This window comes from Ovis aries, chromosome 1 (assembly GCF_016772045.2).
Source record: "Ovis aries strain OAR_USU_Benz2616 breed Rambouillet chromosome 1, ARS-UI_Ramb_v3.0, whole genome shotgun sequence".
In the NCBI taxonomy this organism is placed as follows: domain Eukaryota; kingdom Metazoa; phylum Chordata; class Mammalia; order Artiodactyla; family Bovidae; genus Ovis; species Ovis aries.
The window spans coordinates 120353297-120380575 of NC_056054.1; the positions used below are offsets into that span (position 1 = coordinate 120353297).

General features: G+C 48.5%; 1 protein-coding gene across 10 annotated transcripts in view; it reads right to left on the reverse strand.

The window, feature by feature from the left end:
- Positions 1-27279, reverse strand: part of GPR161 (G protein-coupled receptor 161) — an 85241-nt gene that overhangs the window by 19541 nt on the left and 38421 nt on the right. For 8 of the 10 annotated variants that reach the window (XM_060415898.1, XM_042229183.2, XM_042229191.2 and 5 more), the window contains 4 exons: positions 19848-20572; positions 13348-13452; positions 10735-10854; positions 1029-8706 (listed from right to left, as the gene is read on the reverse strand). In XM_060415898.1, coding sequence (XP_060271881.1) covers positions 8441-8706; positions 10735-10854; positions 13348-13452; positions 19848-20572 — 1216 coding nt within the window. In that variant the 3' untranslated portion in view covers positions 1029-8440. Of the gene's footprint in view, positions 1-1028; positions 8707-10734; positions 10855-13347; positions 13453-19847; positions 20573-27279 lie in introns of those variants that run through there. The other 2 variants (XM_060415892.1, XM_060415896.1) reach the window with 2 other exon arrangements.

A 27279-nucleotide genomic window follows, 5' to 3' on the forward strand; every position in this document is an offset into this window, starting at 1 on the left:
ACTTCAGTGTGTTCACTTGGCGCAGGATATTGACAGTGAAGGAGGCTGGGCAGCTGGGGATGGAGGAATTCTGAACTTCTGGTTCAATTTTGCTAGGAACCTAAAACTGCAACCCAAACATTAAAAAGTGGTATTTGTCCAAGGAATTAGATGCCTTAGTTTTATTGATTTTGTAGTTTTGTGCTGTATGTTACAAAGGGCTTCTGTGGTGGCTCAGAGTCTGCCTGTCAATGCAGGAGACGCAGGTTCAGTCCTTGGGTTGAGGAGGTCCCCTGGGAGAGGGAAATGGGACCCCACTCCAGTATTCTTGCTGACAGAATTCCCCCCAACAGAGGAGCCTGGTGGGCTACAGTCTGGGGGGTCACAAAGAGTCAGACACAATTGAGCACATATCACCAATTGGTTATAAAGGAGCAGGGCAGGCCAAGTAGTCAAGAAGACAGCAAAGAGAAAGGATTACGGAGACAGAGTTGATGGGTCCTGGCCACTCCCATGATGCACTGTCTGTTGGGGTGTGGGGGATGCCAAGATCGCAAGTTAGACTGTGGCTCTCAGTGTTCCATTTAACCACCCAGAAAAAGGAGTATGGCTTTGGGGCTGGCAGGTACAGGGTCAGATAAAGATGCTGGGCTCTGTGCCTTGAGGTTGTACCAAGTCTGATCACATCTACCATCCACCCTTTGACTTTGGTTGTGGGGTAGACCAAGCAAGAGAGCACTGCTCTTCATTAATCCTCCTTTAAAACTTAGAATTACAGTGTTTGTTGTGTATTTCCTGGTCACTTCCCAGTCCTTTAAGAGTATTCCATGAATCTAGTTTTCTTGCAGTTTATTAAAAATACATGGGTAACTGTCCCTAGGTGACTGTGGTATGGATTGTGCCACAGCTGGCTCAGTCTCCCTCTTTTCAGCCTGTGGGAAGGGAAGCTTGAGAAAAGGACACGTCTGCAGAAAAAGTGTACAGGTAAAGGAGGAGACACCCAGGGAAGTCCACAGTCAATAAGTACAAATTCACAATTTGCACAGCTCTACACAAGCCAAAAACCAGATGTTTAATCAGGTAAACAAAATTATTCTAAATACACTTTTACTTGTTTATAAATATTGATTTCTAATGATCCTAAGCATTGGGCGGGGGAGGGGGGTGCTTCCCTGACGGCTCAGACAGTGAAGAATCTGCACCTTGCAGGAAACTCAGGTTCAATCCCTGGGTTGGGAAGATCCTCTGGAGAAAGGAATGGCAACCCACTCTAGTATTCTTGCCTGGAGAATTCCATGAACAGAGGAGCCTGGTGGGCTGCAGTCCATGGGGACACAGAGTCTGATATGACTCAGCAACTAACACTAAGCATTTTTTTAATCTTAAAAAAAAATCCAAAAACTTCAAGTGAACTGTACTTCTGAATCAGCGTGCTTTTGTCTTGAAGGTTGGATTTTAACCACCTTTGCATCCAGGAGTCCATTATCAGAACGCAGCATAGGACTCTGCTCCTTAAGCATCACTGACTGACCTGTTTCCAGCCACACAGGCTCTTTGCCCTGCACTCTCAGTGTGGCCTTGCCTGCTCAGGCCTGTGATCCTCCCCAGGACTGTCTTTTCCTCTGGGAAAGTCTGACTCACCTATGATTAGTGATATTTCAAAATGGTGGTGTCAAAAGGAAAAACATAAGTGGCTTTTAATTCTTAAGCTATTAATACTGCTCAGGGAATTGCTCTCTGAGGGAAATGAAAACAGCTTTGTCTGTTTTGTTCTAAAAATAACAATGAGCAGAACTGTGTTCTTGGTAATCATGCAGAGTTTGTTTTTTGAATTCCTTCCAGTGAAATCTGATCACTTCCCTTAGGCCTGCAGTTTTTTATAGTTCTGGCAAGCAGATATTCTAATCCCCAGATTCCTTGATTTACAATAGTTTTTTCTACCGACCCAATAAAGCCCCACTGGCCTGTCCTATTAATGATGACTGTCAACTATCCCTTGTCTTCCTCAAGCTGCAGAGCTGGCTTTTTCCGTCTCTCAGTCACATGGCCAAGGACGCTTTGACACTTTGGGCAATTCCCTGTACTTCCTGAGGCCTCCTTGGATTGTGTGTCCCCCTTCCCAAATCAGAAGGATGATCCAGCTCTGCCCCTTCTTGTAATCACACACGACTGTGCTCACAGCCACCTTCCTTTGCTTCAGGATGAAAACTGATTTCTCCTCACTCTCCCATGGAGTTTACCTGGGGTTCTCTGTATCCTGTGGGTGATAGCACAGTCTCCTGCCCCTGTACTGCCTCTTCCCTCAGGGACTCCGAGGGCCACAGAGTCTGAACCCAAGTGCCAAGGCCACTGCCAACCAGTCACTGTCACTGCAGGATGGAGCTGCCCTCAAGCCTGGTCACAGCTCAGCAGAGTGTCCCTTCTGACTATCCCTTAAGGGAGGTCAGAGCTGAGCTTGCGCTTTGATTCCAGACGCCACACCAGCCTGGGACTCCATCATCTTCACTGGCCATTAACAGAAAAGCTCAGTTCCACTCCTGACCTGAACCCCAAATGCTAGTTACCCTTTGCTCCCTCACCTCAGTTGCCTTCCCCTTTCTCACCATGCCCCTCTGTACTGTTCAGCAAACATGGCAACAACCTTCAACACCGCTTATGTAGGGTAACTGCTGTCTTTTCAAGATTCTCAAGTCTTGTCATTGAGAGCCCTGTAAAGCACAAGTACTACACCCACCTGCAGAGTGGAGAAAAAATAGCAGTGGCTCAGTATCAGCTATGCCCCAGGTACTATGCTAAATGCCTTAATCCACATTATCACCTAGGAGGGAGACCCTCTTGGATTCTGTGTCCCCACATAAATATATCTAAATGCCACATATAAAATTAATACAAAGTTCATTTTACAGATGAGAAAACTGCAATACACAAAGATTTGAGTAGTTGGCCCAAGGACACTTACTAAGCCAGTGACAGTGTGGAATCTGAATCCAGAACTTCCCATAGCAAATCCTGTGTTATCCCCATTATATCACATTTGAGCTGATAGGCAATGAGATAAAACATTTGGAAGTGCCTAATAATGTCCAGCACACAACAGGCACTCAAGTATCTTAACATGTCAGATTCACAGGAGTAACTCAGTACACGCTAGTTTCCTTCTTCAACCTTTGTAGCCACATCACCTCCACAGTTCTTTCTAGACTGGAGATAGCTGGGGCTCAAGCTGAACCCTTGTCATGAATATATCCTGTGGTCCATCCAGAGACCTGTCTAATCTATATGTATTTCACGGACCAACTGTCAGGACAGAAGAATACTCATCTCATCAAACCTGAACAAGCCAGTAAGGTCTCTCACTGTTGCTGTTGTTCAGTTGCTCAGTCATGTCCCACTTTTTGCAAGCCCATGAACTGCAGCATGCCAGGCTTCCCTGTCCTTCACTGTCTCCTAGGAGTTTGCTCAAACTTATGTCCATTGAGTCAGTGGTGCCATTCAACCATCTCATACTCCGTCATCCCCTTCTCCTGCCTTCAGTCTTTCCTAGCATCGGGGTCTTTTCCAGTGAGTTGACTCTCTGCATCAGGTGGCCAAAGTATTGGAGCTTCAGCATCAGTCTTTCCAACATATACTTTACGATTGACTGGTTTGATCTCCTTGGAGTCCAAGGGACTCTCAAGAGCCTTCTCCAACACCACAGTTCAAAAGCATCAGTTCTTTGGTGCTCAAGCTTCTTTATGATCCAACTCTCACATCCAAAAATGACTACTGGAAAAACCATAGCTTTGACTATATGTACCTTTGTTGACAGAGTCTCTGCTTTTTAATGTGCTGTCTAGGTTTGTCTTAGCTTTCCTTCCAAGGAGCAAGCATCTTTTAATTTCATGGCTGCAGTCACCATCTGCAGTGATTTTGGAGCCCCCCAAAATAAAGTCAGCCACTGTTTCCCCATCTACTTGCCATGAAGTGATGGGACCAGATGCCATGATCTTAGTTTTTTGAATGTTGTGTTTTAAGCCAGCTTTTTCCACTCTCTTCTTTCACTTTGATCAAGAGGCTTTTAGTTCCTCATCACTTTTTGCCATTAGGATGGTGTCATCTGCATATCTGAGGTTATTGATATTTTTCCCAGCAATCTTGAAGCTTGTGCTTCATCCAGCCTGGCATTTTGCATGATGTACTCTGCATACAAGTTAAATAAGCAGGGTGACAATATACAGCCTTGATGTACTCCTCTCCCAATCTGGAATCAACCCGCTGTCCATGTCTAGTTCTACCTGTTGCTTTTTGACCTGCATACAGGTATCCCAGGAGGCAAGTAAGATGGTCTGGTATTCCTATCTCTTTAAGAATTTTCCACAGTTTGTTGTGATCCATACCATCAAAGGCTTTAGCATAGTTAATGAAGCAGAAATATGTGTTTTTCTGAATTCCCTTGCTTTTGCTATGATCAAGTGGATGTTGGCAATTTCATCTCTGGTTCCTCTGCCTTTTCTAAATCAAGCTTGTACATATGGAAATTCTCAGTCTACATATTGTTGAAGTCTAACTTTGAAGGATTTGGGGCATTATCTTGCTAGCATGTAAAATGAGTGCAATTGTGTGGTGGTTTGAACATTCTCTGGCATTGCCTTTCTTTGGGACTGGAATGAAAATTGACCTTTTCCAGTCCTGTGGCCACTACTGAGTTTTCCAAATTTGCTGGCATGTTGAGTGCAGGACTTTAACAGCAGCATCATCTTTTAGGATTTGAAATAGCTCAGCTGGAAGTCATCAGCTCCACTAGTTTTGTTCGTAGTAACAAACTATGAACTACGCTCCAGGATGTCTGGCTGTAGATGAGTGACCACACAATCTTGGTTATCCTGGCCATTAAAGCCTTTTTTTGTACAGTTCTGTGTATTCTTGCCACCTCTTCTTAATCTCTTCTTCTTCTGTTAGGTCCATACTGTTTCTGTCCTTTATTGAGCCCATCTTTGCATGAATTGTTCCCTTGGTATAGCTAATTTTCTTGAAGAGATTTCCAGTCTTTCCTATTCTATTGTTTTCCTCTATTTCTTTGCATTGTTCACTTTTAAGAGAGCTTTCTTATCTCTCACTGTATCAAAGCCCTTTTCCTCCCTCTCCTGTCCTGTCCACCCCAGGATTCCTTGTCCTATTGCAAATACTTGAGTTAGTCTCGACAGTTGCTCAGAGACTACACAGCAGCTCCTTAAATGAGAATCAAATAACATTAGCAACATTAGCACCAGATGGCCCTTCTCTTACATTCCTCAACCCCATTTCTACAGCAGGGATTTAAGATCACACAGCTGAGCAGTGTAAGCAAGCTAGCTGGGTGGTCCTTAAAGGCAGAGAGCAGTGGAGACCCAGAGTTTAGAGGAGGTGTTCTAAGCCAGGAGCAAACAAGCCTTCAGCTTTATCCTCGACTCTTTGCCGCTGGGAACGGCCAGTGGCGCCACAGCCACACTGCTGCCACCTGGCGTCAAAGGCCCTGAATCGGTGCCTGGGAAAGGCCTCGGCAGTGACCTGTGTGCTTGGCAGTGTGGGACTTCGTGCCTTCCAGGTCATACTAGCCCCCAGACCTGGTATCTGGGAGATAGCATGGGGGGTACTTAGTCAAGTGGTAACCTTGATGAAAGAAGCAGAGATGGGCAACAGTCCTACAGGTGGTCCTGTCAAAACTAGAAGATGCAGAACTGAGGTTTTTATGTTAAGTGGCCAAATGTCCGACCTATCACTCCCCACACTGCCCCCTCAGGAAGGCCTTAGATTGCTGCTGCACAGCTGAATAAAGCTAATGGGCCAGCGTTCAGCAAGGGCAGCTGGGGTTTTAACTTTGTGCACTAAGGACAAGTGTCCCCAAAACTGCCTCCCAGAAACCTCAGTGTACAGGGAGTGTATCTTTGTCCTCTCCCCACTTGCCTCCTTTTGCACTCCCTTCTCACTCAGGCTGAATAAGGAGTATTTGAATTCCTAAATATGCAGAATATGGTTCTAGCTGGTAGACATCCTCCAAGTCTTGGCCCAGTCACCTCCTATAGGGTGCTACCGCTAACTCCTAATTGGGAATATTCACCTCCCTATAGAGCCTGCAGTTCTTTCTAGAACCATTACTTGACTTTGCTGTTTATTAGCCTCAGTCTCCTCTAGGTCTCTTCCTACATTAGAGTGAAAACACTTTAATGTTATTACAGAGCCTAGCTTGATGCCTTGCACACGCTAGATGTGCACTGCTTGGTAGATGAATGGACTTCAGTACAAAAGAGGAAACGCAGAGAAAGCTTTTGGGAAGTACAGTATTTCTAGATTGGCTTAGATGAAATCTAGTGTATCCCAGCTAGTCTGGGATCAGCCTATGAGGACTTGGGAGGTCTCAGGATGCTCCTTTGAGCCCAGCCAAGTACAGTCCAGGGAAGGCACTTTCCAACTCCTGGCTGCTTCGTTGCACTCAAATGGTCTGATGGGGTAGATGGGGTTGGGGGGGGGGTCATCCTAGGTTCCTGCCCTGTCCCCCCCCAGAGCATACTAGAATATGGTCCCTCTAGAAACTGGATAAGGCCAAGTGGTAGGAAAAAATACAGAAAGCAAAAATGCCCTCAGGTTTACGAATGCCAGCCAGTAGTGAGAGCAGAATCTGACTGATCTGCACATCACCTCAGCAGAACCCACAGGTGAAACTGCCCTCTGCTTCTTCCCTCTTCCATCCAGAATGCAGACTGGATGAATTTGATCACTGTGAAGGTAGCAGCCCCCAGCTCTAAGGAAAAGTCTTTTGTAAACTACAGACAAAGGGACCAGCCAACCACTGGTCTCTGTCACGCAGCAAAGACACACTGCCTCCTGGAGAACTAGTTAGACCACAGTGAAACACTGCAAAGGTGATGCACTTTCTGGAACGGCTGCCTCATAACAGATGTGGCAGATCTCCTCAGAATGTATCCTCTGCTGACCACCTGGAATTCAGAAGTAGGGAAAGACCTGTACTTGGCTGCTGTCATCTAGGCTGAAGGGCAGGAACAGGTGGTTCAAGTCACCACAGCCACTGTTGCAAGCCCACACATTCAGCTGCCATCCCGTCTCAAAGGGGGCGGGGAGAGATCTCACATGCATGTCAGTCCGTGGCCCCACTTTCCACCTCTGAGGACACGCCCTCTGCACCCATTTATGTGTCCTGCTGGTTGGCATCCTATCAGGACTGTGCTCTAAACAGACACACTGGATCAGGCCACACATCAGGCCTGAAGTGTTTCACATGCCCATCAGACATGACACCCAGAAGCTGTGCAGATATTGATCCATGGGTCACTTTTTTCCCCCTAACAAATTCAGAGAACATCAAAGATCAGGGTTAGAAAGGACCCTGGCCACCACTCAGTCCACGGGACCACAAAGACTCAGACACGACTGGATGACTAAGCACACACACACCATTCAGTCCAACTCCACAATCCCCATCTCATTTTCCAGATGACCCAGAGGTGACAGGGAGTCCCAGTGGCCCGAGTAACGTAAGGCAGAGTCAGGCCGGCACACAGTTCCTGATGCCAGGTCCAGAGTTCCTTCAGGTCTTTCTTAAAACATTCAGGGCAGGGAAGTAGTAGCTGCTGGCCATAGGGGTTTTCCCTGGAGGCCAGCTAATCCAAACAGTACATCAGGCATCACATACGGAACCTATCCCATGGGATTTCCCTGTGTGAAGGGGATTCCCTCTAACGACAGCAGTAACTCTGCTTCCCGGCAGTGGTTGGCCCCGCGGCCCTGTTCAGGTGCGGGAGATGAAGGTGCTTCCTAACCAAACGGGTTTTCTTTCTAGAAATGAAACATCCGGTATCTGTTCCTTGCTCCTGTCGTTTACAGTGGTTTCTCCCTTCTTTTAAAATACTAAGGAACCAGTCCATAGGGAGGCCTATCCTCAGCAACCACAGACCCAGACCTGCTGCCTCTGCCCAGCAACCAGGGAACAGTCCCTACTAGAATCAGCAGATGGCCTGGAGGCAAGGCTGTAACCAGGACGCATGGGTCTGGGGCATTGTGCTCCTGGGTTCTCCTCTGGGGACCATTTAGGGTAGAACCAATGGCCCCACACAGCCCGCATCAGCCACATAGAGGAAGCACCATCCTCCAAAGTGTCCCGAGGCCTCTGCTAGAGTGCATGGCTGGACTCCCAAGGACACAGGTTGTGAAGAAGAGGAAGTGGCCCCGTGGTGCTTTCCTGCCCAGCCGAGGCCGCTAGACCCCTCTAAACCCCACCTCCCACAGAGTCTCAGCCGCACCTCCATCTGCTTTGTTTTGTGCTCTCGATGCCTCTGGTCCCATCCCTGGGATCCACAGAAAGCCCTCGTGTGGTCTCGCACAGACACAGAAGTCACTTAACAGACACTATTTTGGGTGTTTTTTCAGATGACTGCGTATCAGATGTTGCTCCCGGGGCCCTGGCACAGATGGTAACAGGCGTCCACCCTCATCTCTGCTCTGCAGCTAAAACATCCCCCTCTTCAATGCTCTGAAGCTGCAGCCTCTGACCTGCGAGAGTTCTGCTGCCGCGGCGGCCCCCAAAGCCAATTCCAGGGACAGTCCGAGCTGTAAGCAAGACCCCAGGCAAAGCCTCCTCCCCAAATAAGTTGATTTTGGCTTCAGCCTCTATGGCTTTGGCCAAGCTGGTTGCGTAACTGTCCAAGGACTTGTGCACATCAGCTTTCACGTGAAGAATAGGGTTCTTGGCAGCTTCTAAGAGAGAAGGCAGAAACAAGGTTAGTGAGGGGCCAGGATGGACGGCTCCCCAGGACTGGCCTGCTGTTGCTTTACTGACCTGGGAAGGGGAGACAAACAGCTGAAGGCTGTGGGTTCTGGAGTTTAGAGTCCCTACGTGACAATTCCCTACTTACTATTTGAGAAATCTTAGAAGTCATTTAATCTAATTTCAGTTTCCTAATCTGTAAAGAGATCATGGCACACTCCTTATGTCATAGGTTTCTTGTGTTAATTAAACAGTTCTTCCTAAGGTGCTTTAGCTTAGGTCTGGCTCATAGGAAAGGCTTGATAAATACTTTCTATTGGGCTTCCTTGATAGCTCAATTGGTAAAGAATCTGCCTGCAATGCAGGAGACCTGGGTTTGATCCCTGGGTTGGGAAGATCCCCTAGAGAAGGGAAAGGCACCCACTCCAGTATTCTGTGGGGAATTCCACGGACTGTGTAGTTAGTTCACGGGGTCCCAAAGAGTTGTACACGACTGAGCGATTTCACTTAATTTACATCTGTAAAGGAGTTCTCTGGTCTTTCAGCTCCCTGGAATGTGTAGCGGTTTTGCCTATAACTTCCACAAGCCTCAATGTTGCCTCTGGCCTTTCCACACCCGCTCAGGCATTCCTCAGAGCCATGGAGAACCTCAGGGTTTGAAGGACATTAGAAGTCAGGTGCCCTTTCCCCCGGGACTAAGATCCCTGACAACTTAAGTGAACAGGTAGAGGAGGGGGCCCTTCAATTTCACACCCTGATGGCTTTTAACTTCACTGCCTGTTTTCCTCCTGACATTTTGGAGGGAACAGCTTATCCCCTAATCCTCATGTTGCTTGGAGTAGGCAACTTCCAGCCACACTCCAAGAGGAAAAGAAGGGAGGAACACGTGACCTCTCCCTGCCCTGCCACTCGCTCCTGGGAGGACTGATGTGGTCTTAAAAGTGCCTGCTCCTCGCCCTGTCTGCAAAGAAGAGTGCCTTCGGTATGCCGTCCTCCAACATGGAGGCTGATGGAGCGAGCTTGGCCATATGTGGGCTGGGTGGATTGGGGAAGGCTTCAATCCATTTTTTTTTTTAAATTTGGGAGTAACATAAGACTCATGAGGCTACTAATCCAAGCTCTGTTCTTGAATCTACTCTCCCCATAAAACAGACAATTTGATGTCTGCCTCCTTGACATCCATCACGAGCCCTTCCATTCATCTGGAATCAGGGTGAGGAGTGGTAGAAAAGATAGGACGAATTATGAACATAAACTCTGGTATGGCCGGTATTTATTTTCATAGCATTTCTGAAGAAACTACATCAAAGTCCCGGACCCCTCCATCACATCTCATTCAGAGGAAAAGAGATTCTTCCATCTGTGGGCAGCCTGGAGGGCACTTCCAGTCAGAAAATCTGGAAGGGAAACTAGACCCCAGGTTCCAGAGGCAACTAGAGTGCTGAGGGTTGAATTCAGAACAGGTGGAGCCAAAAATGCAGGAGCTGGATTATAGCAGAACTCATTCCTCTCACAGGACCCAAGTGCCCCAGCACCCTCAAGAGGGCAAGACCACGGAGGTGGCAGCTTCCCCTGCTGTGAAGTTGGAGCACTTATTGGGCCGTTATTTTCATCTTCCACACATGGAAGCTGAGGCTCAGAGAGGCCAAGTTCAGATTCATAGACACACAGCATCCATAAGGGAAAGAAACTCTGGAGGCCCAGAAACTGGTGTATCTAGTCAGGTAACTTCCTGAGGGAGGACATGGGAATCAGCTGTGTGTATGTGTGTGTGTGTGTGTGTGTGTGTGAGTGTGCATGTCTGTGTAGCCCACTGCTTGCCCAGCCTTAGACCCTGTTTGCTCTGAGAGTTAGAAGCCTAAGGACTCAGGTGAGAGAGGTCAGGTCAGGAATGACTTGGAAATGGGCAAAGGTGGAGCCCCTAGTGTGCTGGGTGTGGGGGCAGGCTCAGCTGAGGAAGTTTCCTAAGATCTTTCACTTCTCCATTTCCCTGAAGCCATCAGCCACAGAAACCAAACCTTTGATTTGTTCCACTTCATCTTCAAATGTCACTGAGCTCCTCCTCTTGGGTGGGCACGTGCCATGGGAGAGAGGGTTGTCATCCGATGTGTAGTCTTCAAGCAGCATGACATCTGTTCCTAAAACCAAGGGCAAACTGTGCACCTCTTATTGGCAAAACCAAGTCCTCTCACGTTCTTTCCCACTCTCTCTAAACATCCCTTGCATTCCTCTCCCATTTATTCCAACCCACAACCAGGTGCATCCAACTGCCTTGCAGCTTTGTCCAGGACACACAGTGTCTCTCGTCCTATTTCAGGGAGTTTGCAGCCAGCCACTGGGGCTGCTTTTCAGGCACACCAAAAACAGCAATGTTATCCAAGTGGATGGGTTACAGCCAGAACTAACATACTCAGAAGTGCTGAGTCAGCCAGACCTGGATTGGGGAAGGGGAGTCAGGCTGAGTGGAGGAGGGAGGTATTATTAAACGGCTTTCTGTTCAGAGTGATTTTTCTTACAGTTTGAATTTCAATCATTCTAGTTAAAATATGCTGGGCTAAATAAACATATAAATGCTGAATGTGTAAAGTTCTTTAGGGATCAAAAAGGGATTGAAAAATATGCCCCTCAAAAAGTAGGGGGAAAGCAGAGAGGAAGGAAGCTCTATTAGACCTGGGTAGACAGGTGAGGAGGGCTGGGGAGGAGAGCAGGGCTGAGCAGAACCCTGACCCCACACTGGGGCAGATGTTGGGACCAGCCCTCCTCTGTCTTAGTCTCCAGCTTTCAACCCTTCAAAGCCTGGTGCTCAGCAAATTAGGAAGAAAGCAGAGCCAGGAGCTCCACATGTCCTCCCAGAACAAGCTGCACAGATGGGCTCCTCTGGCGGACTTCACAATATGGTGGTTCCGCACACGGGCTCCCGAAGTGGACAGATCTCAGGTTGCTTAATCCCTCAGCAGCCTCCAAGGTGTATAAAATGGGGATAATTCTGTCTACCTCATAGAATTGCCATGAGAATTATGAGTTGGGGCCTGTGAAGCTGTGACGCAGTTCCTGGAGCACAGCAGGTGCCTAGTCCATGCGGCTAAGAGCAGGGAGGCTGAAGCTCACATTCCAATCTGCGTGACCCCAGAACCCAAGCTCTTTCTGCTGACTACATGTTCCCTTACTCCTTTTCGGCTGGTCACCTCCTATTCACTCTATAGGTTTTAACATCACTCCCCCAGAGAAACTTTTCTCACGCACCCATCCCCAAGTGCTCTCCCCCCAGCAGGGACACATACCTGTCCGCTCTGTGTCCTCACGGCACTCGGCTTCCCCTCCCACAGTGCTCATCACTGTTATGACCTTTTTAAATAGCAGAACTACTGAGGTATAATTTGCACCCACACAATTTGCCTATTTAAAGCCACATGAGGGCCATTCACCAGCACATCTCTAGAACATAGGGCAGTATCTGCTCAAGGCAGGGACTTGCCAAGTAAATATCTGTTTAGTGAATAAATGTCCCTGCCTCTGGATCCCTACTGGTTGTCTGAGAAGAGGGCCTGAGGAGCAACAGCGACCTTCCTCTCCTTCAAGTTACAAGAGGGACTTTGGTCTACAAGGGAGGCTGTGAGCAGTTGTTTAACCCTCTGGGCTGCCAGTGGGGGCACATTTTCAGGGAATGTTCTACCTCCAGGGGAAATGCTCCAAGACAGGAGGCCTGGTCTGGGTCCCTGCCCGTGGCCCTTTACCCTAGAATTCCGCAATACAGGCTCAGATGAGGAAACACAGATCAAAGCAGAGAGGAGTTTCTAAAAGGTTCCTGTTGGGGAGATGGAAGAGCAGGGAGGGAAATATGGCTAGCCTGCTATGTTGAGGTCCGGGCTGTAGAACCCTGGGTCCATGCCCAGCACGTGGACAGATGCCACCCTGGGAGGTGGTGCTTCATCAGCTCTGTGAATGACAGATGGAGGGACACGGCCCCTCCCCGCCGTGAGCCTCTCACCTCGTGCAGCACCCCAGGTATGTGCTGGGGAGCACAGCAGCAGACTGTGATCTCACAAAGCCCAGTGCTGAGGGGAAGAGCCCTGGGCTGGCACCATCCCCTGGGCAGCAGCTGAAGGGGAGGGTCTGGAGGATATTGATGGAGATACGTTTCATCAGAGAGATCAAGTTCCCCACAGGTAGATCTCAGGGCATGTAAAGACATGACAAGGGATAGAGGGACAGTGCCAAGTTCTGGGGCAAATGGGGAGTCTCAAAAGTTTAGAAAAAATTGAATAGCTTGTCTGAGATAACACAGCTCTCAAAAAGCCAGTTCAAGACTGAAAACCAGGCAGGTGGACTCTGGAGCCTGCCGTGGCTGGGGGTTATTATAACTCACATAACAATTCATGATCATCTGGCATTTTAACTTTGAAAGCTTTCACTCAATTTGAATCTCACAACATCCCTGCCTGGCAGAGAGAACAGGAGCTGAGATTCCCATTATACAGAGGAAGAAACTGGGGCACAGAGGTGCAGAAAAGCAAAAAGCCATGACTGGAAACCCAGACCCTTGACTCTCACCCCGTGCACCCTGGGAGGCGTTCCGCCCGCCCACATGCTCCTACCTGGAACCGGGGAAATGCAGCAGGCGAGACGCTTACCTGAGTCCTGAGAGCAGCTGAAGCCAGTGTCCCCAGTGCTGCTGCTGTTCCCCAGGGGTTGCTCGCCTGCCATGAGGGCCGTGAGGTGTGGGGACAGGCCCAGGTCTGCAAAGCAAGGTCGGCATTGACCACACACATCCCTCTCTCCTGTCTACCCTGTCCTCCCTGCAGAGGGTGCTCTGCGTTCACTGAAGACCCCAAGCTCTTGGCGGCCTTTCCCAGACTTCACCCCTTGTTCTCATCCAGGGAGTCTGTGACAGCATCCACTGGGTCCTGCCAGAGGGGAAGAGCTCGTGACAAAGGTCAAACACCAACAAGGCGGGTGGGAGAGAAAACTGAGCAGTCCCGGGAGATCTTCCCGTGACACAGCATGCGGGTGCTCCTTTAACTTCCACGCCTACCCGAAGACCAGGAGGTAGTTTTTTCAGAAGAGGCTGAAACCCCCAAGCAGAGAGGATGTTTGTACGTTGGAAGGTAGGGGGTGGGCAATGACACTGACCCAAGAAAGGGCTGAGGCTGGCAACAGGGGAAGCCTGGAAGGAGACCCCCAAAAGCTTAAGGACTGAAGGCTCGGAGTCTCTGGGCAGGCAGGGTTCAGTGGAAAGACTCTACAGGAAGCAGTGGGTCCCCTCTATGGCTAGTCCCAACTCAGGCTCCAGGCACCTGCCCTCCATGCTGGCAGGAGAGCAGACAGAGTGAACAGGGGGACTCTGGCCTTAGTGACACCAGGCACATGACAACGTGGCAAAGCTGAGGGAACAATGAGAGGCTGCCTAGTTAACAGTGGGACCCCCACCCCACGGCCTTACTCAACCTGGGCAGGAGGCCAGAGATCTCGTCCCCAGGGAAATCCAACCCGGCAGCGAGAAAAGCCCCACAGACCCCAAGAGCGGGGCACCCTGTAAAACGGCCCAGCCCCTCCAGCCCTCAGTGTACGTGCCATCTGCTCCACTGCCCAGGGTTTCCCGATCCCTTTCCAGGGCTGCCTTATTAACCATGAGGGACAGTGAAGAACAGGAGACATTTTAGGAAAAGCACTAACAGAGATGGGGGAACAAAAAAGGAAGGAATAAAAAAAGGATCTGCAGGAGACAATGCAGGGAGTTGTCTGGGGATGCAGGGAGTTTGTCTTAAGAAAACAAAATTCCAATTAGGTGTCCTCAGAAAATTAAGACAATAATGAATCTATGAACAAAAGAGCTGGAGGCCACAAGGACCATGGAGATAACAAAAGGTGCTCCCAGCAATTAAAAAACCAGCACAAAAAGTCAGACTCCTCCCATCTCCTGAGAAAGACCTCCCCGCCAGGAAGGACCTGCCACGGCAGACCACCTGAGTCTCCCCACAGCACGCTTACAGACAGGAGAGGCCTCAGCCTATGCTGTCATCAGAGTTCTTCAAGGGAACAAGGTGACTCTCCTCTTTCAGAGCCAAGGAGGAGATAGTGGGGGTTGGGGTGGGCAGCCCATGCAGACAGAGCTTCTCTTTTCATGAAACGTGTGGAAAACATTTTTGCAAGGAGCTGCCCCCTCTCCTAGGGGTTGGTGTAGGGGGCTGGATCCAGAAAAGATTCCAAACGTGATCATCCACCTGCAGGGTCTTGGCCTCAGAATATGACTATGTCTCAGCAGGAAGCCTGGCTTGAGGAGGGTGGCCTGTGGGGGAACACCCACTGCCAACTGGGACAGCTGAGGCCACAGTGGGCTTTGGACACATCTCTGAGGCTGCGGTGAAAGCTAAACACAAGTCCCGGTCTCCACCAGTGGGAGGACTCACTGGAACCAGGCCAGTGTGGCTCAGCTAAGAGCTCTGGAAACAGGGCAGCCAAGTGGTGACTCTATTCTGTTCATCCAGCATTTATCACTAGAGAATGGGCGCAGCACCCTGGAGTTTCTTCACATGAAGCAAGAACACACTAGACTGGGCCCCGTCCAGACCTTTTTAAAAGAAAAAAAATTTCTTAAAGAAAGAAAGGAACAGGCACAAAGTGACAGAGGTCGGATCAGAAGCCTGGCGCTGCTGAGAGCGCCATGAGCGCCTTGCAGAGGCCACAGGAGCAGGAGAGCCATTCTGGGGTGGAGCTGGCACTGAAGCAACCAGAAGCCCTCGCGGTGGCTCAGGAAAGGAACCTGGAGAAGCAAGCGGGGGGAAACTCACAGGCCCCGGGCCTCTCACCCTCCAGTCCAAACCTCACGAAGGCCGTGAGGTGGGCCATTTCCTCTAGCAAATGGAAGCCAGTGTCCTTTTCTCCACAAGATAACTGGGAAGGCTCTATCCCATTTCAGGAGCTTCGAGCACCAGGTGGGAGTGGCATCTGGAGCGGCCTCCCTCCACGCCTGCGTGTCGGGCCTGGTGGCAGTGCTGCCAGATGAGCTGCTGGCCCTTTCTCCTGAAATCCTCATCTTTGCTCCAACGCCTGCAGCCACCTATCAGCTTTGGATTTGTAGTGTGGCCTTCACTGGAAGGACTCATGTTAAAGCTGAAACTCCAATACTTTGGCCACCTGATGCGAAGAGCTGACCCACTGGAAAAGACCCTGATGCTGGGAAAGATTGAGGGCAGAAGGAGAAGGGGATGACAGAGGATGTGATGGTTGGATGGCATCACCAACTCAGTTTGGGTGAACTCCGGGAGTTGGTAATGGACACGGAGGCCTGGCGTGCTGCAGTTCATGGGGTCGCAAAGAGTCGGACACGGCTGAGCAACTGAACTGAACTCCTAAGACCAACTGAACTGAACTCCCAAGACCAAATGTTAGCATTTAGTGCACCTTTCAGCTGGAGAAGGCAATGGCACTCCACTCTAGTACTCTTGCCTGGAACATCCCATGGACGGAGGAGCCTGGTAGGCTGCAGTCCATGGGGTCGCTAAGAGTTGGACATGACTGAGCGACTTCACTTTCACTTTTCACTTTCATGCATTGGAGAAGGAAATGGCAACCCACTCCAGTGTTCTTGCCTGGAGAATCCCAGGGACAGGGGAGCCTGGTGGGCTGCTGTCTATGGGGTCACACAGAGTCGGACACGACTGAAGCGACTTAGCAGCAGCAGCAGCAGCACTTTTCAGCACTAGAATCAATGTCCACTCCAGAGCTGACCTACCCACCCTGAGGTGACCCTGCCTGGCAACCCTCAGGGAGGCCAGAGATCTCAATACCTCAGGGAGCGCCATGGTAATCTGCTAACGAGCCTTCACAGGCAGAAAGTATTGTAGTGGCCTGGTGAGAGTGGTACCCAGGGAAAACCTAAACTGATGCACTTTTTCAGTTTGGGGCTAATAGCATGAGAAAACCAAAACTCATGGATTATGGGTAAAATCCACATACGAAATCTTAATAAACATGACTGCCTATGTAGAACTCCTGGCATCTCAGGGGCAGTAGAAAACTCCAGGTATTTGTGGAATGCCACTACAACTGCTCACAAGCACTGTGAGGAAAGTTTATAATTCCAGGTACTGAATCCTTTGGTGAGAACTTTCCAGGTGCTCATGCAAATAGAGAGGAACACAACCAAGAGAGGGCTTCTGAGTCTTTCCTTGCTGGCTTTGGAACGAATCTGATCACCCTTCTAATGCTGTGCTAACAGGAGAGAGCAAGTTCCTTCTCTGAGTGTAGGAGAGGTAGCCTGAAGCAGGCTGGGGCAGGGAAAGCCCACTGGGGTTTAGGCATCTGCTGCAGATGCAAGTCATGCCTGCAGAGGGTGCCAGACCAGGGTCTGGTCACAGCCCTGGCTCAGCCAGAGGACAGGGACGCAAGGTTGAGGCCAGGGTTCTCCCTCCTAATCAGAAAGGCCATGGGTTTTCCTGGTATGACCAGAGTAGGGCTCAGGAATGGAATGGGCACTGCATTCTGCTTTTTTTTTTTAAAGACTCTTGCCAATGCTGTTGCCCACCTCCTAAAGTCAGGACATCTGGGGAAGAGACAGCAGGGATGCCCCCAGCTCTGATTTAAGGGAAGACCAACAATTCAGAACCCATCATCCCAAATGCTCTTCAGCCCAAAAACAACCCACAAGACTGCTTCTCGCTCAGTGAAGAGACCGCTCACTGCCTTGAGCGTGCCAATGCAACCACAGCTGGTGTTTCCCATCTGTACTCACAGCCTGACAAGCTCATCTAGGATAATCCCAAGTGGCTCGCACAGAAAATCTTGGCCCCCAAAACAGATGTTTCTTTTTATCCCATCTACCCTCTCCTCCTCCATTCTCTTTCCTCATTCTTAACGTCATTGGGATCGAAAATGTTTATTTATTTATTTTTTTTTGCCTAGAAGATAATTGATTTTACAAAATCTGAACAAATAGGTTAATCAGTGAAATGAAACCAAACCCTGAATGTATTCCTCCTGGCTCACAAGTCATACTTGGAATCACAGTCTTCCCAGTAGCAAGGGGTGAGAATTTCAGGAATTAAAATACTAGGATCCCAAGAGATGTTTTTTTCTCCTATGGTCAAAATAAGGAGGGAGGTTCAAAAAGGGAGAGCATATATGTATACGTATATATATGTTGAGGTTTGACATAAAACAACGAAAGTCTATAAAGCAATTATCCTTCAATTAAAAAATAAATAAATTTTTTAAAAGTTCCAGAATTTCTTCCTTTCTCAAGAAAAAACACTCCGTTCATCCATGAGGTAAATTAGTGATGTTGGTTTGCTGCCACATGGAACAGATCTCCTATCCTCACTACTCCAGAGTACTCATAATTAAGAGCTGTAATGTTCACTCTCTTGGGAGAGGAGGTGGAAAGCCTGTTTCCTGGAAATGAAAAATTAACTCAAGCAGTGAGTTGCCCAAAGTCATCTGGCAAGAGACTGGAACTGCACTCTGAGCCACGTGGCTCTTTTCATTAATATGATCTGATAAGTGCCCTCAGGGTCTCCCTTCCGATAGCTCATCCAGGTGACAATCTCCCTCAAACAACAGAGTGGTAACTTTGGAGGCAAGATCCACCAACGCATGCTACAAACAGTGGGTGAAGGCTGAAGGTGAAATAGGATATTTTCATAACCTCTAAGTGTCTCCTCTGCTGTACTTATTAATGACAATGGAAAAAGTAGTGAATCTACAGTGGGGAAGCCTGCCAGACATCAACCTGACTGTATGGACTGAAAGTATTCCCCCAAATTTCTATACTGAAGCCCTAACTCCCAGTGTGATGGTATTCGGCAGTGGGTTCTTGGGGAGATAATTAGGTTTAGAAGAGGTCATGAGGGTGGGAAGACCAGAGAGCTTGCTCTCTCCTAACCCTCCACCACGGCAGCACAGAGCAAGAGGACAGCCAGGGAGAAAGCCCCACCAAAACTCAATCATGTGCCACTCTAACTTCAGACTCCAGCCTGCTGAGCTGTGGAAAAATGAATGCCTTTGGTTTAAGCCATGCATTCTCTGGTATTTTGCTGTAGCAGCCCAAGCTAAGACATCAACCAAGAGATCAAGAATAAGATTAGCTATTAATAAGACCTACAGATATATGTGCCCCTGGTATGCTTACTAGGAAGAGCACATCACCCGCCCAGCATCCTGCCAAAACGGTAACCTTGAGAACACATCAGCTAAACACAGATTGAGGAGCCGTCTACAAATTCCCTGAACAGAACTCTACAAAAGTGTCAAGTCAGGGAAGACAAGGAAAGAACAAAGACTTGTTAAAGATTGAAGACGACAAAGGAGATGTCATGACTGAAAACAACATGGGATCCTGAACTGGATCCTGGAACAGAAGAAGGATATCACTGGGAATATAGGTGAAATCTGAGTCAAGCTTGTAGTTGTTAATAGCCACGCACTCACGGTGCTATGGTTAGGCAAGATGTTAGCATAAGGAGAAGCTAAGGGGATGGGAATTCTCTTTCCAAATCTTCACTGAGTCTAAAATTATCTCAAAAGAAAAAAGCTTAAAAAAATTTATCCCAACTAGAGTAATTCCTTTGGATCTCATTAAAGGGCATGGGATTGTGTCCAGAAACTTAGCTCTGAAATCAATTATCAGATGGAGGAGCAGCTTTAACACATATCAGATAGCAACATTTCAGTGACGGAGTAGAGGCTTGCCCTGAAGACATCCTGAATTACTAGGGATGGTCCAGTAAGGAAAGGGCTTCCTGTGAGGAAAGGGCTCAAGGGGAAGTATGTCCAGGAGGAGCAGCCGAGGAGGGAAAGGAGCACTTCCAAAAGGACTCTGCTTCAAGGAACACTGAAAGAAGGTAGCCTAGTTCAATGCTGGAATTCTTTTTTTTCTAGATAGAACTAACTGTATTTTCCAGGCCAGTGGGTCATGGCTGGGGTCACAGAACTCATGTCCTCTGCCCTGCCCAGCTTGGGAAATCTGCTTGGGAATCACTGGGATGCTCCTTCCCCAAAGGAAACCTGTGCTTTAAGCCCCGAGACTGCAGTCAGTCTGAGACCTCACCCATCAACCTGCCAGAGTGTCCAAGAGGACCATAGGCTACACCTATGGGAGAGTGGGCATCCCTTTGCTGACAAGTTTCCAAGTTACCTGTGATCCTATTGGAAATGCTGAAGAGCCTAGATGTCCTCTGCCGCTGTACAAATGGTTCCCGGTAATACCGATCCCCAAAGCACATGCCCAGGAGTTCCTTGCGCACTGTCTTGTTCCAGAGTCCATAGATCAGAGGGTGGCAGATGGCGCTGGTAAAGGACAGCCAAGTGGCCCAGGTCTCCAGGGTTGGGGAGACACAGTTCTTCCCCCAGAGGGCCTCAGAGGTGATGACAACCATGTAGGGGCCCCAGGTGACCATGAAGGCACCGATGACCACCAGGATGGTGACGAGGGCTTTGCACTGGTTGGCCGAATAGACCACGCCCTGCAAGGTGCTCTTCCTGCTGCCCGAGGAGGAGGTAGAGGTGCTGGAGTTCTTCCTCCCAGTCCTCTGCACGCCCACCTCCACAGTGACCACAGCACCACAGTGTACCTTGCGTGCTTTGATCCTGGCCACTCGGAAGATGAAGCCATAGCACACCAACATGACCAAGAAGGGGAGCAGGGCACACCAGATCTGCCAGAACGCGGTATAGCCAGGCTCCCGGTGCCACGCGGCCACACACATCCACTTGAACTCGTCAAACTCCACCGATGACCAGCCAAACAGAGGTGGCAGACAGCCGATGAGGGAGTGAAGCCAGATGTAGGCAAGCACCATCACAGCCCGGTTGCCTGTGATCTTCATCGGGTACGCCATGGGATACAGGACAGCATAGTAGCTGGAAAAGGGATGGAGGGAGGTGAGAAGAGGCAAAACAGAGGAGAAACACACCAGGATGGATGCGCACTGCTTTCCTAGGTAGGGAGTTTGTTGGATTTCTCTCACTCCAGTCAGCCACAGGGTGAATACTTCTAGAAGTAGCACCTTCTCCCAACTCCCCTGGACAAGTCACAGACTGGCCACATCAGGCAGCCCCATGGGACTCTTCATCAGAGAATGACTGTGTGCCAGGAAGGACACAGAGCTCAGGCAGCCCTGCCTCCAAGCCGCCACGCGAGCCCATTCATTTTGGGGTTGTGGCTAGTCATGAGGCATCTGCAGGAGTTCTAAGGAGTCATGCCTCAAAGCAAATCACTTTTGTGTTTCTAACATTAATCCTTTTAGATCAGTTTTCAGAGGGTTCTCAGAAACCAGAATAACTTCTAAGCATTATGGGGTTCATTCATTCAACAAACTGAAGGCCTGCCACATGCCAAGCCTTGCGCTATGCACTGGTGTGTGTGTGCTCACTTACTAAGTTGTGTCTGACTCTCTGTGACCCCGTGGAGCAGAGCCTATTAAGCTCCTCTGTCCATGGGATTCTCCAGGCAAGAATACTGGAGTGGGTTGCCATTTTCCTCCTGGCTATGCACTGGAAATACAGGTAAAAAGACGCAGAGGGAGATAGGCACAGAAGCAGAGTATGAGGATCTAGAGTGGAAAGGGCTACATTTAATCCTCACAAATGTTTGTGCTAGACAGAATCGTTATCTTCATCTTACAGTTGAGGACCCGAAAGGATAATCTGTCCCAGATAAGGAAGAGGAAGAAACAAGATAAAAATCCAGGCAACCCGACTCTATAGTCCCCAACGCACAAGGCAGCAATTTCCTGCAAATCCTCTTGTTCTGGAATCCACAGACCAGGGGTGGTTGCTAATCCCTTAGCTCTGTGAAGGAGGGAGGCCTAGAGAGTTACTGATTCATACTGATGGGGCCTTGGATCCAGAGTGCAGAATAAGGGCAGACTTCTTGGAGGAGATGGCACATAAACACAGGTCTTAAGAGATCAGAGGCACTGGTCCAGGAGCAGAAGAGGCGAGCCTTGGCAATGAGCAGAGATGCACATGAGCACCGCCTGTCAATGCAAGAGACATAAGAGATGTGGGTTTGATCCCTGGGTCAGGAAGATTCCTTGGACGAGAGAATGACATGTAATTTTGCCATGGAGAGAGGAGCCTGGCAGGCCTCCGTCCATGGGGTCACAGAGAGTCAGACATGACTGAGGCGACTTTGCACGCGTGCACTGGCTCAACAGGGAGGCTGCTGGTAGCTCAACCAGGCAGGCAAGGAGTGAAGGCAGAGCAGGGAGACAAGGAGCCAGGGGGCTGGGGAGCACTAAGCCTCGCTGTCCGGCTGAGTACTGATGCTTTAACCGGGATGAGTGGGAGTATTAAGACCACGGGGTTGAAAGTAGATCACCACCCTCCTGACTCTTTTTATCCAAAACAAATGCTGTTTATTGATGGGGCTTCTGCATGAGGCACCATGTGGAGGGGTAGGGGTGACCACACTGACGCCACCTGGTATAGGCAGGACCACAGGAAATGGCCACACATGGCCTGTGAAGCCACTTTTTCCACCAGGACCTTCCTGAGTCACCCCTAGGCACTAGCAGCTCAGCAACAGGGGCCACAGCCTGAATGCCACCAGCTGCCTAGATAAACTTCCGTGGAGGAGCCGCTGCCTCAGTCGACACCTCTGTGTAGACTGTATAATCAGTGGCAAGACAGGCTGCCGGTCTCAAGCCTCGAGGCCCTGCCAAGGTCTAGCCTGGAAAGAGTGCTTCTGAGTGTGAGACCTGAGGAGAGCAGACTGTAATTACGGGATCGATCACAGAAACTCTGCATGCCAGCTATGGTAAAGCAAGTCCTGTCACGCTGACATCTGGGTTTGCATCTTGCAAAGGCCCTGAAGCCACATGAAAGAAGCATGCCTTTGGAGCTGAAACTCCTAGGTTCAGATGGTGATTCTGCTGTCTACTAGCTGTGTGTCCCTGGGAGTTATCTAACCTCTCAGAGCTTCAGTTCCTTCACCTGTAAAATGGGAAACACTTAGGATGAGAATCAGGTCTTAACACTAAGAGAGAGAGGTTGTCAGTAATTAGTCTCCAAGAGAGATTGGGAGGTCCTGCTATCCTGTTAAAGTCTTCAAATAAATTGTGGATGCAAGTCTGGTTCAAGGACAGGATGTGCTAGAATGGGGGAAAGAGCTGGGTGGGGCCTCTCTTTAAACGGCAATAGGGACAAAGCTGGGTCTTTGTCCACTGACCTTTCCCTCTTCCTCCTTTTTGAAAAATTAATTAATTCTTTGGCTGGGTCAGGTCTTAGTTGCAGCACATGGGATCTTCACTGAGTCGTGTGGGATTTTTCATTATGGTACATGGACTCTAGTTGAAGTAGGTGGGCTCAGTAACTATGGCACAGGAGCTTAGTTGCCCACGGCACGTGAGGTCTTCATTTCCTGGCCAAGGATTGAACCTACGTCCCCTGCATTGTAAGGCAGATTCTTAACCCCTAGATCATTAGGGAAGAACCCCTTTCCTTCTTGAAGACAGAATCTTCATTCTGTTCCTGCAGAACTGCTGTGACCACAGAGGACCTGTGGCTTTTCTGAGCACCAGGGGATGAATCAGGCCATACTGATGGTATCCTACCCCTTGCCAGGTGACCAGCTGAGGCACTGACCTGTGTAACAACACCTGGCAAATGAAATGTGAGGGGAGTTTGCAAGGGTAGGATTGGGGGCACTTCCAGGAAGGTTTTCTTCACTTTAAAAAAAGAAACAAAGCAGGGATTTCTACTTTCCTCTGCCCATTTAAAAATCATGCAGGCCCTCTGACCTCAGGCAATACTTCAGGGGCAATACCTGGGTGTGGGAGGCCAGGCCTGAGGAATGTGAGCTGTCCCGGGCTCCTCAGATGAACCCTGTTCAACCAGTCATAAAAATCATTACAATTAATAGACTGCCCTCTGAACATGTCCTCTGGCTGTTCTCAACACCAGTCAGGATTATTATTCAATGGTAAAATGTCTTTGTATCACAGACTATCTAGAGTGTGGAACATGAGCAATTCCACTAGGATGTACCAACGATTTCTCCCAGCTGAATCCCAGAGGCCCCTCAGGGTGTCCAGGCAGGGGGTTGGTGCTGGCTCCTGAGGGGTCAGTCCCCTAGAATCAGAAGAGCCCTTGAAAGGCCACAGTGATGCCTGTATAGACCCACACCCTCCAGGGGTTGCTTTGGTTTTAAGGTTTGGGGGGCCAAAATTTATATACATTGAAATGCACAAATCTACTACACCTTCATCAAGATATAAACATGCCAACATCTGTCCACAAACACACAAAAAATGGGTTTCACTGATTTGAAACTTCATTTTTTAAACTTAAGCTTCATTTAGGCCTAGTTTGCAAGCTCAAAGGAAAATATAGAACAAAGGCAACTCCCTATACTCTGCAGGTTAATATAGGCCAAAATGGAGGGTTTTTTCCTTTGTTTCTCATACTCTTAACTGTCTTCTGAAATGCTCTATCTTTTCTCCAACAACTCATCTTTAGACATGAGCCCAAGCACCACTCTTGGTCCCAAAAGAGGCTTCTGTGATGTCATGTGTAACTCAAAAGTTGTAATGACCATAGGGGCTCCAATGCTTAGCTCTCTTACAACTAGACCAATCACTTAGAAAACAACCCGTTTTTATAAGATGGCTTCACTAAAAACACAAACAAAATCTAAGCCAACTACAGCTACCTTGGAGTGAACACGTTGTAATATGTTGAAAAATCTCCTGACAGCACTATAAGTAACCATCCCACAATGCTAGTTACTTCCTTTTAAAATACTATTTTAGAGCTGAAGTTTCATTCACTCCAGTCCAGAATGAAAACATAAATATCCTAACAGGACCTTAAACCCTGACAACTTCAAGGCTAAGCCAGAGGTGACCACATTGGACTTATTCATAGGGAAAATCTTCCCAGGTCGAATGATGTTCCCCACCTGGGTCTGCATCCACACTGCAGGTTTAGGACACTGACATCTCAATGGTGAATTTCACTCCAGCCAACTATTCTTTTTATGCTCTACCTTTGCTCTCTCATCATGGAGCTACAAGATGGACTTTTTTGGCTCATCTGCCAACCAGGCTCATGGATTTCTTTAGGTACGGTTCGTAGGGTTCCTAACTGAGGACATGTCAATGTCTGGAGACGATGGGGATTGTCACAACCTGGAGGTGTTACTGGCATTTACTGAGCAGAGGCCAGGGGTTCCCCTCAACACCCTACACAGAACAGTTTATCACAACAAAGAATTATCTGGTGCGACGTGTCAACCGAGCTGAGACTGACAAACCTTGAACTAAATATACTGGTTGGAAGAGATGATGGACAATTGATTGCATACTGTATTAATGGTTAAGAGCCCAACCTCTGGCACCCTGGAATTGGACAAGTCACTTAATAGCCATGAGGACTTGGGCCAGTTTGCAAAACTGCACTTTGCTCATCTGCAAAGGGAGTCTGATAGAGTTGTTGAAGATTAGCTGGGATAAATGTTAACAGCAGGGTGTAGTGCCTGGCTCGCGACTAACAACATTTCAGTTGAGTGCATGCCCCTTTCCCTTGTTTTCTTTGGCTTTCTTACGTTGCCCCCATCTCTTTCTTCTCCCCATCCTCTCTCACTCCTCTCTCTTCACCTGTCTTTTCCTACCACCTCCTCTTGCCGGTTTCCCTCTCTCCCTCTCACTCCCCGCCCCTCCACCTCTTTCTCCCTTTTTCACGCTCTCTTTTTTCTCTCTCACCCTACTCCCCACACACACTGTCATATACACAAGAGCCGCATCATTAGGTTTCCTACATAAAAGGCAAATGTGTAACCTCCAAAACTACTAACATCCAGGGGTGTTAGAAGGGGTATTTGAAATCCTGATCAGATGGCAATCATTTATATGAAAAGATCAATTAGCCAGTCCAGTCAATTTGTACTTTCAGCCACACAAGTGGCCAATAATAAAAAATAAATTGCACCTGCCAAGAAAATATTTGAAGACATCACAATTTATAGCACTATATATAAATATATTATAGTCAAAGATCTGGGCAAAGCACTGTGCTGGCCAAATCCATCTTGCTGTGCCTGCAGAAGAAAATGAACTATTTTCCAAAGACAACCAGGCCTTGGTGACTTGTTATCATAGTGAGGCAGAAGTCCTTTCTTAATTCATAGTTCTATCCCTGAGTGACAGGGGGGCCAGGGTGTAGGGTCTGAGGCGCCTGGATTAAAGCTCTAGTGGGGTGACCGTGATGTCAATTTGTTCGTATACTTCCTCTGATCTCCGGCTATGTAACACAGACCATGCTTTTTCACCATGTTCTGCCTTGCTCCTTCCTCTGTGTTCTCACAGTATGTTAAACACGCTGGCATTATACATACATCATATGGTCCCGAAATTACCTGGCCACATGTCTCTCCTCCTACACTGTGAAATCCTCCATGTGCTTCTTCAGCTGCATATTCCCAGCACCAACTGTGTCAGGCATACATTAGGTACTCAATAAATTGTTTATCAAATGAATAAATGGAGTCTTTTATGTAGGAAACCTAATGATGCAGCTCTTGTGTATGTGACAGTGTGTGGGCGGGGGTAGGGTGGGAGAAAAACAGACAAGAGTATGAGAAAAATGGAAGGGGCCCTTGCAATCCGACTCACTGTTAGAACTTAGCTCAAATGCCATCTTTTCTCCACCCGTGGGCTCCAGAACCTACCATCAGATTCAGTGGCGGCATATGTGATCTAGTTTCCTGACCAGGGATTGAATCCAAGCCCCCTGCATGGGAAGGGCAGAGTCTTAGCCACTGGACTGCCACTAAGAGTCCTCACGCCACAACTAAAGAGTTCGTGTGCCACAACTAAAGATTTTGAAAGCAGCAAATAAGACCCAACACAGCCAAATACATAATTTTTTTTTTTAAGCAGTGGCAGCGGGAGCTGTGACAGCACTTATTTCTGCTCTGTGTTCACATCAGCACCTGTGGGTCAGCCTCTGCCAAAAACCCAGGGACTCCTGGTCGGCAGAGGCTACATCCTAGTCATGCTGTATCCTACTACCTGGAGATTTAGTACAGACCCTTTCACAAAGTAGATATCCAGCAAATATTCCCAGCATCAAAGAATAAAGCATTGAAAGAGGCAAATTCTCTCTCATTTGATGCATTTGGATGACATGATTTGATAATCTGTCATGCTTGCTGGTGAAAAAACATTTCATTCTTAGCTTATTTAGGTCTCAGATCCAAGTAAGCAGCTTACAGCCTTGAAGAGCTGTCACTATTTACTGAACATCTATGTACACAGAGTTCTGTGAGAGGCACTGAAAACTAATTCCCCTACTTTGCTCTTGAGCTGTTGGCCCCCACTCCACCTTCCACAGGGCCCAGGACCCAGAAATGGATATTCCAAAAGTAATGATTTAAAAAAAAATAGAAATTCAAACCATAGTGAGATCCCATTCCATCCCACTGCCAACAAAATCTCACTTATGTCTGTAATGCTGATCATCAGTCTTGATTAGGATGCTGACAAGTGGCTACTGGAGTGAAGATCCATACAGCCTTCTGAAGGGGAGCGTGCCTTTCACACATCAAGAATCTTGAAAGTGTGTTT